At 36.2% G+C, this 14,009-nt stretch overlaps 1 protein-coding gene across 1 annotated transcript in view; it reads left to right on the forward strand.

Annotated features, from left to right (window-relative positions):
• Positions 1-14,009, forward strand: part of TMPRSS11F (transmembrane serine protease 11F) — a 57,668-nt gene that overhangs the window by 14,087 nt on the left and 29,572 nt on the right. The window contains exon 3 of the mRNA XM_045391922.2: positions 3,058-3,176. Coding sequence (XP_045247857.2) covers positions 3,058-3,176 — 119 coding nt within the window. The remainder of the gene's footprint in view (positions 1-3,057; positions 3,177-14,009) is intronic.

Here is a 14,009-nt window from a genome sequence, read left to right on the forward strand (position 1 = left end):
ACAAGCATTTTCATGTCCCAGATACATTTTTTTCAGGATTTTTTAGAATCAATTATACCACTTGTTATGGGGTAAAAGCAAATATGCTTTATAGACTTGCATGAAATATTTTAAAGATTTTAGCATTTAGAATTATGTTTTAACAAAATCCAGAAACCGAATTATCTAAAGCTGTTTTTTAAGTTTGGTTTCTTGAAAACCTAAAGAGTAAAATTTGCATTGAGATAGCATCACTTGTCTTCCTGTTCTGTAGAAGTGTATCCACTTCCAGGAATGTAGGGATTTTGTTTTCCCATAAAATGTTATTCTCCCATGAAATCCCAAGAGCCAAGCATACCTTGGTTTTAATCTCAGGTTCACCATAAATTAGTTAGGTGATCTTTAGCAAACTTCTTTTCTACTTCGCTAAGCTTCAGTACTGTTATGTAAAGCGGTTTACTATTATTTTTAATTCAGAAAATTGTTGTGATGATTAAACTAGCTTTGTGTTGTCACACACTGCATGGTATATAGTAATTTCTTACAAATATTTGCCATTATTAAATTGGATTTCTACAATGGCTTCCTAATTGATCTTTTATAAAAACTTATTTAATGTTGAATTTCTTCACTGGTGAAATGAGCTGAGCAAGTAATATTCAATAAATGGCAAATATCATGTTCTCTGCATATAATGACAGTTCAGTAAAGGAAAGATATTATTATTTATTAATACAAAAGTTCAACATTAACATAATTGCTATAGTATAGTGACTAATATAGTTATGCTTCACATATAACATATTTTTAGCACTTTTAAAAGCACTTAAAGTATATATTAAAATCACTTTTACTTCTACGTGATTCCAGAATATGCTTTTGCTTAACAGGGAAATTCTTAAAGACAATATAGGGATATGTGTATGATAATGAGTAAAATAGCTCTGTCACTCTGAGATCAATCTTCATTTTAATCTTTTTTTGTAATAAAACTTTAATTGTGAAATCTTTTCAAGAAGTGCCTTGAGAGGTAGCTTGAATTCATTAAATTTAATAAGATTATCTATGTGAGAGCCGATTAGACAGAGTTTAGTGTATGTTAGGAACTTGGTAAATATTGATTAATTCATCCACTCATCCATCAGTAAAAAAAAAAAGAAGTAAAAATTGTCAGCAAAATAGCAAAATAGATTGTAAACTGTTGTGGTAAAATGTCACCTTATTCATATTTCTTGACATCTCATTTCGAATGAACAAAATGTACTTTTTTAAAGAAGATAATGCTTAGAATAAATTTTGTAAGTGGAACAAAAAAGATACAAAATTGTGGTGATAAGCTGTCTCAGTCAAGTAAAACAATTATTTTAACAGAATAAATAAAAACCGAAATTATAACATCAATTACTTCTAGATATTACAGTTACAGATTTTTATTCTCTTGTATATAATTTTCTGGTCATTCCAGATTTTCTGATATAGCATTTATGATCTAAAAAATGTTTTTAAATGAATATTTGTTTTTGACATTTAAAAAAATTTAAATGAATATTTAAATGTTTTAAACATTTAAAATATGTTTTAAAATGAATGTTTAAAATGCGGTAAGAAATTGGAGATTTGGCCGGGTATGGTGGCTCACACCTGTATTCCCAGCACTTTGGAAGGCTGAGGCTGGTGGATCACTTGAGGTCAGGAGTTCGAGACCAGCCTGGCCAACATGGTGAACTCATTCTCTACTAAAAATACAAAGATTAGCTGGGCGTGGTGGCATGCCCCTGTAATCCCAGCTACTCAGGAAGCTGAGGCAAGAGAATCACTTGAACCTAGGAGATGGAGGTTGCAGGGAGATGGAGGTTGCAGTGAGCTGGAATTGTGCCACTGCACTCCAGCCTGGGCAACAGAGTGAGACTCCATCTCCAAAAGAGAGAGAGAGAGAGAGAGAGAGAGAGAGAGAGAGAGAGAGAGAGAGAGATTAGAGATTAAATGGGTTATAGTTACAGGATTTAAAGACTGAAAAATTAATTGGATATTGGAAATCAGGATGAAACCAAGCCATGGGTAACCATATGGATGTTAGAGCTGTTCACAAAGATATAAAATATAGGAAGTAGAGGAGGTTTAAGTAAATAAGGAAGTAAATGATTATTTCACTTTGGAAATATATTAGAGGTGCCTATTTAATGTGCAATAAACAGTCTCCTAAAGTCAGTTGATAGAGAATTGAAACTCATGACAAAGATTTGGTCCGAAGATAAAGAATTTGAGTCATCAATAATTAGTTAGTGGGTAAGGCCATCCCAGTTAAGATTACCAAAAAGTACTTAATATGACCAGGTCAAAGATAGAATCTTTGAATGCCAACGAGAAGGGTGGAAATAAAGAGCTCACCAAGATAACTGAGATGTATGGCCAGGGAGGAAAGAAGAAAACTAGAAGATGGCTTCATGAAACCAAAGATAGGTTTTCAGGGAACCTGATGAAGGCTACAAGGAAATCAAGGAGTAAAACAAACAAACGAAACCATGAAAGACATTACAACGGTTGTCCTTGACAAAGACAGCTTTAGTGGTGTGGTAGGAACAGATTGCAGAGAATTAGGGAGTGAATGGGAAAAAAAGAAGGTGAAAACAATAAATATGGACTTCTACTTAAGTAAGCTTAGCAGTAGCATAAAAAAATTTGACAGCTTGTTCAGTGTATCTTCATAATACAGCTTATGTCTGATATACCTGTTGGCAATTCCTTGAGGGAACTGATGACATTTACATGACTTTCAGCAATTGCTTTCGCTATTATCTTTCCACTGTATGTTGCATGTCCAATTTTATGAATGTTTTGATATGCATAAATATCTATAAATGGAGTGTTCTATATGAGTACTTTGGGATCAGAATTTTTCATTTTAACCGACGGCAGTTGTGAAATTACAAAATATTTGAGAAGTGTCTGCAAGAATTTTTGCACTAAGTAGAAATAATATGCATTATAGTAGCCTATCTATTAGATGTGGGCAAGCCATAGGGGACAAAACAACTTACTACCTTTAACCATGAGACTTTTGCTTGTTTTACCTTTTAGATGATAAGTCTTTCTATTACCTTGCCTCTTTTAAAGTCACAAATATCAAATACAAAGAAAATTATGGCATGAGATCTTCAAGAGAGTTTATAGAAAGGAGTCATCAGATTGAAAGGATGGTAAGCTCAATAGAAATTTTAAATGTTTTCTAATGTGTCTTTTGCATCACTTTGAATGTGGGTGTTATATAGGAACTTAGTCCCAATTTCTTCTTTTGTAAAATGGAGATAATATAGTATGTAAGTCATGTAGTTGTAAAGATTAAATTACTTAATATGTGTAAAATATTCAGTATACTGTGTGCACCATCAAATGTATATAGTAGATTAGAGTAGGCAACTAATTGACTCCTGAGAAATTGTTGGTTGAAACAAATGTTTCCCTATTTTTAATTCTTGATTTTATATTTTTCGATTCATTTTCTTTATTCTTTTTTAACATAAGAATATAGAGTTGCCACAATCAGCTTACCAATTTGTTTATTTTGAAAGCACTTGAAAATTATATAAAAGCATATGGTATGTCTATAATTTTTGATATTAATCTTAAATCTGGTTATGACTCACATATTTTGTTTTATTATAGCTTATGTATTTATCAAGTTATTTCTAACTTTTTAAGTATATTGGGTGAGCCATCTCCTTAACTGTCGTAGCAGAAAGTCAAAGAGAATAGTCTTCCATTTTTTGTCCCATGAAAAGCATGGTTATGGAGATCATAGATTTGTTTAGAAAAATTCAGTTTATTAGCTTGGATTGTAGTCTTTTCAACTTATAAGAGTTACTCTAGAACCAAGAATTAATGGCCAAATAGGAAGAGCACTATGTTAATATGATTCTTTATGATTAGCTTTAGACACTAATCTCCTTTAGTAAAAGATGAGAACTTTGACATTCCCATTCTTCCCTCACTATACTATCCTCTCTCTGTATTATTCACAATGTGAGAAAATATTTACAATTTATCCTGTTATTTACATAAGTTGATTCTAAATGTTGAAAAGCAATAAGAACATTTCCCTTTCCATAGCTTTTTAAATAGTATTTTATTTTTTACAATTATTACCACAGTTCTTATGCCGTTCAAATAATGTTCCCAGAATTAAGTATGAATATATTTTCTCTCTCGTGTGTGTAATCCCTCTGCCATTTTACTGTATTATCTGACATTTCCAAGGTCTTGGTATTTCTTTAAATCTTCTTTTCTAAAACCTTATGTTTCCTCCTCAGTTTCAACTAGTTGTGCTGTAGGTGCACTTTACAAAGGTAAACCTAACCAGGACAGGACTGCACCCTTTTGTGAGATCCATTGCTTCTTGCATCCCATGTTTTCATTGATATAGTAAGATATGTCCTCAAGTACCTTTTCTAAGAAAAAGTTCATGGGATGTAAAATTTATGAATTATTTTATGCTGAAAAAAATCCTGTATTCTATATTTCACTCAGTTGAAAGTTTGGATGCACAACTTTAAGTTGAAAATAATTTCCCTAAAAGTGCATGCAATGTGATGCCTTTGCCTTTTTTCTTTTTGCTTATGATTGCTTTGGTGATTTGGGCCCTTTTTGGTTCTCTATAAGTTTCAGAATTTTTTTTTCTAATTCTGTAAAAAGTGATCTTGGTACTTTGATAGAAATAGTGTTAAATCTCTAAATTGCTTTTGGCAGTATGGTCATTTTAATGGGATTGATTCTTCCAATCCATGATCATGTCTATGAGACAACGTTTCTTTTGTCTCTGATTTCTTTCAGTAGTGTTTTGTATTTCTCCTTGTAGAGATCATTTACCTCTTCAATTAGACGTATTCCGAGGTATTTTATTCTTTTTGTGGCTATTGTAGATGGGATTGCATCTTGATTTTGCTGTCAGCTTGAACATTATTGGTGTTTTCCAATGCTAGTAATTGTTTTATGTTGATTTTTTGTATCCTGAAACTTTAATGAAGTTTATCAATTCTGGGAGCTTTTTTTGTGAAGACTTTGTTTTCTATACATAGAATCATATCATTTGTGAAGAGAGATTGTTTATCTACTTCTTTTTCTATTTGGACGCCTTTTACTCTTTTCTGTTGCCTCATTACTCTGTGTAGGACTTCTAGTACTATGTTGAATAGAAGTGGAGAGGGTGGGCATCCTTGTTGTGTTCCAGTTCTCAAGGGGAATGGTTCCAGCTTTTGCCCATTCGGTGTGATATTGGCTGTGGGTTTGTCATAGATGGATCTTATTATTTTGACATATGTTCCTTCAATGCCTAGTTTGTTGAGGGTTTTTATCATGAAAGGATATTGGATTTTATCAAAAGCTTTTTCTGCATCTATTGGGATGATCATTCTGTTTTTAATTCTGTTAATATGGCGAATCACATTTATTGATTTGAGTATGTTGAGCCACTTGCATCCCAGGAATAAAGGCTACTTGATTGTGACAATTTAACTTTTTGTGCAGTTAGATTTGGTTTGCTGGTATTTGGTTGAGGATTTTTACGTCTATGATTATAAGGAGTATTGACCTGATATTTTCTTTTTTTCATGTGTCTTTGTCAAATTTTGGCATCAGGATGATGCTAGCTTTGTAGAATGAGTTAGGGAGGACTCCTTTCTTCCTGATTTTTTGGGAATAGTTTTAGTAGGGCTGGTACCCATTATTCTGTGTATGTCTGGTAGAATTTGGCTGTGAATTCATCTGGTCCAGGGATTTTGTTGGTTTGTAGGTTTTTTATTACTGATTTAGTTTCAGAACTCGTTATTGGTCTGCTCAGGTTTTCAGTTTCTACTTGGTTCAGTCAGGGAGGTTATATGTTACCAATAATTTATCTATTTCCTGTAGATTTTCTAATTTACATGCATAAGTGTTCATAATAGACTATCTTTTGTATTTCTGTGGGTTTGGTTGTAATGTCAACTTTGTCATTTCCGATTGTACTTATACGGATTGTCTCTCTTTTTTTCTAATTTAGATAGCTATCAGTCTTGTTTATTCTTTCAATAAACCAAAAATTTGGTTTTGTTCATCTTTTTTTTTACAGACTTTTGTATCTCCATTTAGTTTCATTCTGCTCTGGTTTTAATTGTCTTTTATTTTGCTAGCTTCAGTGTTGGTTTGTTGTTGTTTTTCTAGTTTCTCTATGTGCATTGTTAGATTGCTAATTTTAGATCTTTCTAACTTATTGATGTAGGTGTTTAGTGCTCTAGACATTCCTCTTAACACTGCTTTGGCTGCATCCTAAAGATATTGATGTCTTGTGCCTTTACTGTCCCTAAGTTCAAAGAAATGTTTGATTTTTGCCTTAAATTTGTTGTTTACCCAAAAGTAATTCAGGAGCAAGTTGTTTAATTTCCATGTAGTTGTGTTGTTTTGAGATATCTTCTTGGTAATGATTTCTATTCTTATTGCGCTGTGGTATGAGAGTGTGCTTGCTGTGATTTTTTAAAATTTATTGAGGCTTGCTTTGTGGGCAAATATTTGATTTGTCTTGTAGTATATTCCACATGCAGATAAGACGAGTATGTATTCTGTGGTTGTTAGGTGTATTATTCTGTAGATGTTTGTTAGGTCAAGTTGGTCAAGTGTCAAGTTTATGTCCACAATTTCTTTGTTAGTTTTCTGCCTCAATGATCTGTGTAATGCTATCAGTGGGACTGTTGGTGTTTCCCACCCTAATTGTGTAGCTATCCAAGTCTTCGTAAGTCTAGAAGAACTTGTTTTATGAATCCGAGTGCTCCAATGTTGGGTACATATATATTTTGGATGGCTGAGTCTTTTTGTTGAATTGATCCTTTTATCATTATGTAATGGCCTTCTTTTTCCTTCTTTACCATTCTTGCTCCTTTTTGTTTTCTGTTTGCATGACAGATCTTTCTCCATCCCTTTACTTTGAGCCTATGGGTGTCACTACATGTGAGATGGTTCTTTTGAAGGCAACAGATTGTAGACTCTTGTGTTTTTATCCACCTTGCCACTCTATGCCTTTTAAGTGGGACATTGAGACCATTGACATTTAAGTTACTATTGATATATGATATTTTGTTCCTGTCATGTTGTTAGCTGATTGTTTTGTAGATAATTGTATAGTGGCTTTATGGTGTCTGTGGGCTATGTACTTAAATGTGTTTCTGTGGTAGCTGGTATTGTTCCTTCATTTTGACATTTAACATACTCTTAAGGACCTCTTGTAAGACTGGTAATGGCAACGAAATCCCTTAGCTTTTGTTTATCTGAAAATGATTTTATTTCTCCTTTACTTATGAAGCTTAATTTGGCGGGGAATGAAGTTCTTGGTTAGAATTTCTTTTCTTTAAGCATGCTGAAAATAGGTCCCCAGTCTCTTCTGGCTTATAAAGTTTCTGCTGAGATAGCCTGATGAGGTTCCATTTGTAAGTGACCTGACCTGTGTCTGTAGCTACCTTTACATTTTTTTTTCTTTTGCAGTGACCTTGGTGAATCTGATGACTGTATACCTTGAGGATAGTTGTCTTATATTGCCTCTTGTAGGGGTTCTTTGAATTTCTTGAATTTGCATGCCAACTTCTCTAGTGAGATTGGGGAAGTTGTGGATCGTATGCTTAAATATGTTTTCCAAGTTATTCCTGTCTCTTCTTGTCTCTCTAGAATGACAGTGGATCATAGCTTTAGTCTCTTTACATAATCTCATATTTCTTAGAGGTTTTGTTCTTTTTAAAAAATTCTTTTTTCTTTACTTTTGCTTAAGTTGATTTAAAGAACTGGTCTTCGAGCTCTGAGATTCTTTCCTTAGCTTGATCTATTCTGTTGTTAATGCTTCCAACTGTATTATAAAATTCCTGTAGTAAATTTTTCAATTCTAGGAATTTAGTTTGGTCCTTTCTCGGCAAGTGGCTATGTCATCTTTCACCTCTTGGATCATATTACTGGGCTTGTGGGATTGGATTTCAACTTTCTCCTGAATCTCAATGAGTATCCTTGCTATCCAGATTCTAAATTCTATATCTGTAGTTTTAGTCATTTCAATCTGGTTCAGAAACATTGTGGGGGAGGTAAAGTGATTGTTTGCAGGCAAGGAGACAGTCTGACTTTTTGAATTGCCAGAGTTCTTGCACCTATTCTTTTTCATATGAGAGGTCTCATGTTCCTTTATCTTTTTGAATTTGCTGCCATTTGAATGGGGCTTTTTTTTTTTTTTTTTTTTTTTTTTTTTCCATTCTTTATTTCCCTTGAGATTTTGGCTGTTGTATAAATTGAGTATAGTCTGTTGTCTTCATTTCTTTGTGCTTTCAGAGGGTCAGAGTTCCATACTGGGTCTTTATTTGTGGCTAGATTCTTGCATGGGTTTCATAGGCATGTGTTCTGGGAGAATTTTGTTGGTGTTATAATTCAGACTGTGATCCAGTAGATGGTGCTTAAGAGTAATGGCTGGCAGATAGGCTCTTAGCTGCCCTGCTCTTGTGTATTTCAGCGTGTTTGCAACAGTGCTCTGTGGTTGTGGGACTGAAGAGAAATGATGCTCTTACCAGGTCCATCCCTGTGCCCTAGGGGGCTCCCTTTAGTCACTGGCACCACGCCCTCATTTCCTTAGCCTCAAGAGGTGCCCTGGCCGGCTGTGTTTCTGCCTGCACTAGTGACAGTCCAAGCCAAAGATTAGGTTGCCAAGAGACCTGCAATGTTGTGGAAGCTCACTGGTCCTCTCTGCTTGGTGGAGTCAAAGCAGGTTGTGCGGTATATCTGAAGGTGGTCTGTTGATGCCTTGGCCTACTGGTCAAGGGTGAGGGATCTCTGGGCAGGGTGGTGTTGTCATGGGTATGCAGCTTATGTAGGGCTTGTGGCTCACAGTTTTTTTGCCCAGCAGACAGCTGTGGGGCCTGCCCAGCTTGTTCTCCCTCAACTAAGTCACCTTCTGTTTGCTGCCTGAGTATTTGGCCCAACCAGCTGGTTTTGTCCCAAGCCTTCTGTATCCAGATCACTGGGCTGCTAGGTGTCCGGGGCTATGGTGCTTCTTTGGTCAGAGGCAGTGACTGTCAGACAGGGCATACTCTTTCTGGATTATCCCTGTAGAGGGAGGCACACCAGCTTCTGCACCAGCCCATGAATCCATGTCTCAGTCTTCTCAGTGTTCTGAGAGTGGGGGCTCTTCCCCTGCTCAAGCACCAGCCATAGATCTCGGCTTGGCACTCCTGAAGTATGTGCTCTAACCTGACGGGGTTGAGATTGAGCCTGCAGCTTTGTCTTCTGGCCTCTTGGGTTGGAGACTGGCTCTGCTGGGGGAGCAGACCAGTAAGGCAAACCAGTAAAGCACTCGTACTGGGCAGTGGAGGCTCTGCTGTGTGTGTGTTCTTGTGGGAGCAACCGGGTAGCATCCTTGGGAGGGGCCAGCGGAGAGCAGCCTGTGCAGAAGAGACACACCCTAGTCTCATGAGAAAGGCAGCCCTGCTCTCTCCTGGCCCTGCAGTCAGCAGACGTCAGAGCTATTTGGAGGAAGGGAGAGAGCCTTGGAGGATGGGTTCCTATGGCTGTGTTTTGCTGCAGCTGCCCCACATGCAAAACCCTCTGGGCTCCATGCAGGCAGGAGCTCTCTGCCTACTCTCGAGGCAGATCCCCCTGCCAATTCAAGTATCTGTGGGGGTCGTGGGATCTCTTGTAGGTATGATCCTAGAGATCCCCAGCAAGAGTGAATTGCCCCGCGGTCACTTCATTCACCCCTTCTCTAGGAGCTATACAGGGCCAGGAGCTAGTCCTAACATCCAGCAAGACCACATAGAGTTGCCAGCTTCCTCCTCTTCAGCCTCTGTGTCTGCATTGCCTCTCTATCAACTCTGAGTGTTTTCTCTCCCAGAAATCTGTTTGATATGTGTTGGCTTACTCCATATTTTGGTCTCTCTCAGTGGGAAAGTTCTTTTCTGGCTGTATCTGGACAACCATCTTTCCACTCCCCCAACAAGTTCTCAGTTATTTTTCACTGGTGGCAAAGAGAGGAAGTGAGTGAAACATATCCACTTTAATGATAAATTTTTACTTTAAATCATAGTTCTTCAGCAAAAATGTTGAAGATTGTCTGTCTCTATCATCTTTCTATGCCCAAAAGCCATATGAAAGCCATGCATGTGTAGAGTTTGCATGGAACTGTTTTGTTTAAAAACTGAATTTATATTTTGACAGTACTCCATCGTTTTTGCCAAAGTTAAAAAAATGACTAGTCTGGTAATTAAAACAAGATACTAATTGTTTACACACTGAGAATTGCTAGTATGATTAAATTAATATTGATTACTTAAAATTAACGTGTGAAGTATCACTACTTAACTAAATGGAATGCAGGAATGATTTATCAAGTACGTATCCTAGGACAAGGAATCATTCTAACAGACTGGTTTCCATTTTCCCCTTGGGAGCATCCAGTAATTAATGTGCTTACGCTAGGATTCCACACCTCAAAGCCAATGCTGTAAAGATAAAAATAGATAAAAATAAATATAAACATGAGTTCTGGAATTTTTCCATATGCTCTATGATACATTGACTTCACCTTGGAACTGAATGTTCAGGACAATCCACAAAGATAATACTATAAATAAAATTATAGTATTATAATTATAGTATATTATAGTTGGATAGGTAAATGATTTCCAAAATAAAGACTGGAAAATTCTCACAACTCCCATCCACTATGCAGAATTTTCAGTATCCAAAGGCTACAGATGTTGACTCCATCACTTTCTGATTTCATTTCTTAATAATAGCTTCTCACTGAAACCATCTTTATTGGGCTCCTTATATTCTAAAACTACAACAACTAGCTTGAGGGATTATCTCTTAAAAGGACGTCTTAAAGAGATTTCTTTTTTCATTCTTTGTTCCTTCTATTTTAAGAGATTAACATTTGCAATACAAAAACTTCTTTAGAGACAAAAAATATTACCTTTAAAAACACTTTTTCATTTAAGTTTATTGAATCTTTTCCTGGCTGTAAGCTAAAATCCTTATCTAAAAATTGGGGATATGTGATGACAGAACTTCCAAAGAATAGAGACATTGAAATAGATGCATAGCAGAGCATTATCTAGTACTGATTAGTTTATTTTTACATAGGTTATATTCCAAAACACAGAACTTATGACTGGTGATCTTGATTAAATAATTTATTAATTCATTAATTTATTATTAATAAAATATTTATTAATTTATTAATAAATCATTAATAATTTATTTTATAACTAATTTATTTTGATTTTATTTAAATTATAAAATTTGTTTAAATTTTAATTAGATAATTTATTAATCAAGATCTTTCAGAAAAAAATTCATAAGGAAGTGAGGACAGCAGGAAAGGGCAAAGGAAGAAGCTAGATAAAGATGTAGTTTCAAAAATGTAGCCTCAGCATGATTTCTCTGGGAGATCTGGAGCCTAGATTAATCACGGAGGTGATTCTTCCCAGAAATAGAGGGTTGGGTTGTTTGTCTTACACCAGTAGAGCTGCCCAGGGAAGGTGGAGCATAGCCTACCAGATGTTACTAAACAAGGTGCTCAGGTCAGACAAGGACAATCCTCTGCAGAAGTGCAGGTGTGAACTGTTATCAGTCAATTCTTGAAGCGGGGGTATGGGTACACCTCCCCACTCAGTGCAATTTGAATAGAGAACAAATCTGCTACAATTCTTTTCTCACAACTCATTATCATTTAAGTAATTTCAGCTTCTTAAATAAATTTCATAAGAAAGAAGAAAAAGTTTATTTGCTTGATAAGTGACTGCAAGCAATAACTCCCCATTGACCTAGGCCTCCAGATAATCCAACTCATGATCCTGGCTTTGCTTCATTTCCTTCTGTGGCTCTGTAAGTGATTTCATCCATTCCCATAATAGGAATTCAGAAGAAGAAAAATCCCTTTGAGTCAGCAGGAAGCTTTCCTGGAGAGGAAAGAGGAAAAGAATCAGTTTTGTTGGTGTTTTTGCGCTCTGCTGGCACATATTCCCTTGACAGTAGCAGGAAATTTGCATAACCTGCTTGAATATTTTCATGGGTGGACCTCAAAAGGGATTCCCTACCTGGCATGCAGTAACTGCTGATCTTCCTTGAGGACTTAATTTACATTTAGTTCATAACCAAAGGAAAGATGCAAGCTCAAACTTGTCAAAAACAGTACCTGGATGAGTATGAAGCTAATTAGTCAGAGCCATAGGTATCATTTCAAATATGTTATTTTGTTTTTGAATACTGGAGTTCAAACCAAAGACTACAATTGGTATCTGATTTTAAGGTGAAGTTTTTTTCCCCCATTTTACCACGAGCACACTATCTTGTTTCAAACAGAATCATCTCTAGTAAAATGATCTATTCTTAGATTTGAACTATAAAAAGGGACAGGATACAATTAGTTTTTGTAGTTTGGATCATATTACAAGCATCATAGTACTGAGTTACCAACAGAAAAATGTAAACTTTCCAGAAACTAGTTATAACAATGATTAGGTATCTGAGGAGGAATAGTTCCCCTACCCCTGTTAAACTTAGAAGCAGGAAACAACCTCTGAAGAGATTATCTCTTAGGAGATTTATATTCAGGGAATAAAGGATGACTTTGAGGTCTTCTTTAAGGGTTTCTTTCACCATGACCTTTCTACCTGCTTTAACACCAACTTTAACATCTGTCTTCAAATATGTAATTAATTCAAGGTTGTCAAAGTCACTTAATGCGCTTAACACAAGATCTAAAGATGGCTTCCCTGGGTTCATATTACAGAGCCACCATTTCCTTTGCCACCTCAGACAAGATTATATATCCTGAGTCTCAGTTTCTTCATCTATCAAATGGAGCTGATGAGAATGATACTTTTCCTCCTAAGGTGGTTTGAATTTTAAACAAAAGAATCAGTCCAATGCCTGCCATGTAGTATGGAATTAATACTTGTAAGCTTTTAGTAAAGGTCACACCAGTATTGTACTATACCAGCATATGCCATTTTTAAAATAGAGGTTGATGTGTTGGGGGACCATAGTTTGTTAATATCACATTTTAGTTTGAATTGAATCTTGATATTTTCTTATACTCTAATATAATAAGACTCCTAATCCTTCCCCAAAGTGTCATAGATACAAAGTTCAGAATTTCAGAGGACGTTTATCAGAAGTGCTAGCGACATAAAAGTCATCTTTTCTCCCTGTTTCCTCAATGATGAAAACAAAATGAACTCAGAGAAACTTAGTGAAATTGTAAGCGTCATGACTCAGAACTGATCCAAACCTGAGGAATGACCCAAACATGTGAGGTCACCACTGGGGTCTCCTGGGTCCCACCTTTCTACAGATGACCACAGATTTCTACTTTCACTTGGCAACACGATTTGCAGATAAAACAATGTGTTACCATCTTCTTCCCTTTACCATCTTGTTGATTCTTAATTCATTAATTCATTTATTCATGCACTCATTTATTTATCAAACATGGCTTGTGTGTTCACCATGGGCCAGACAATGGGTGGAGCATTGGAGATACAAACATAAATCACACCCCCTGCCTTACACAGTTCACAGTCTAGAGTGAGAGACACTACTGTAAACCAGTGTGATAATTGCTATTAATATAATAAAATCATATTCAAGATGACAAGGTGGCCCAAATAAAGGATTGTTCAACTTTGAGGAGGGCTTGTTAGAGCTAACTTAATTGTCATTGGAGTTTCTCAAGTAAGGTAAAGTTGTAATTGAAATTTGCCAGGGGGAAAAAAAAACGTTGTAGGAAGAGGAAAATGAATGTGCACAGTCACAGAGGTGTGAACCAGCCTACTGTGATTAGGAAAGAGAAATTAAATCAGTAGATAAGAGGTTTTGGGCCCTCTCCAGCTGGACCAGGCTCAGGGGAGGGGAGGGGGGTACAAAAGAGGTAAGCGGGTGGGAGTAAGGGTGGGATGGGGGTTGCCAGAGGCCAGGGGGCCATCCACCGCTTCCCGGGAGGGCTGTGCCTCCGTTGGGTTTGTTAGTGGCCAGGA

Source organism: Macaca fascicularis, chromosome 5, assembly GCF_037993035.2.
Source record: "Macaca fascicularis isolate 582-1 chromosome 5, T2T-MFA8v1.1".
Taxonomy (NCBI): Eukaryota; Metazoa; Chordata; class Mammalia; order Primates; family Cercopithecidae; genus Macaca; species Macaca fascicularis.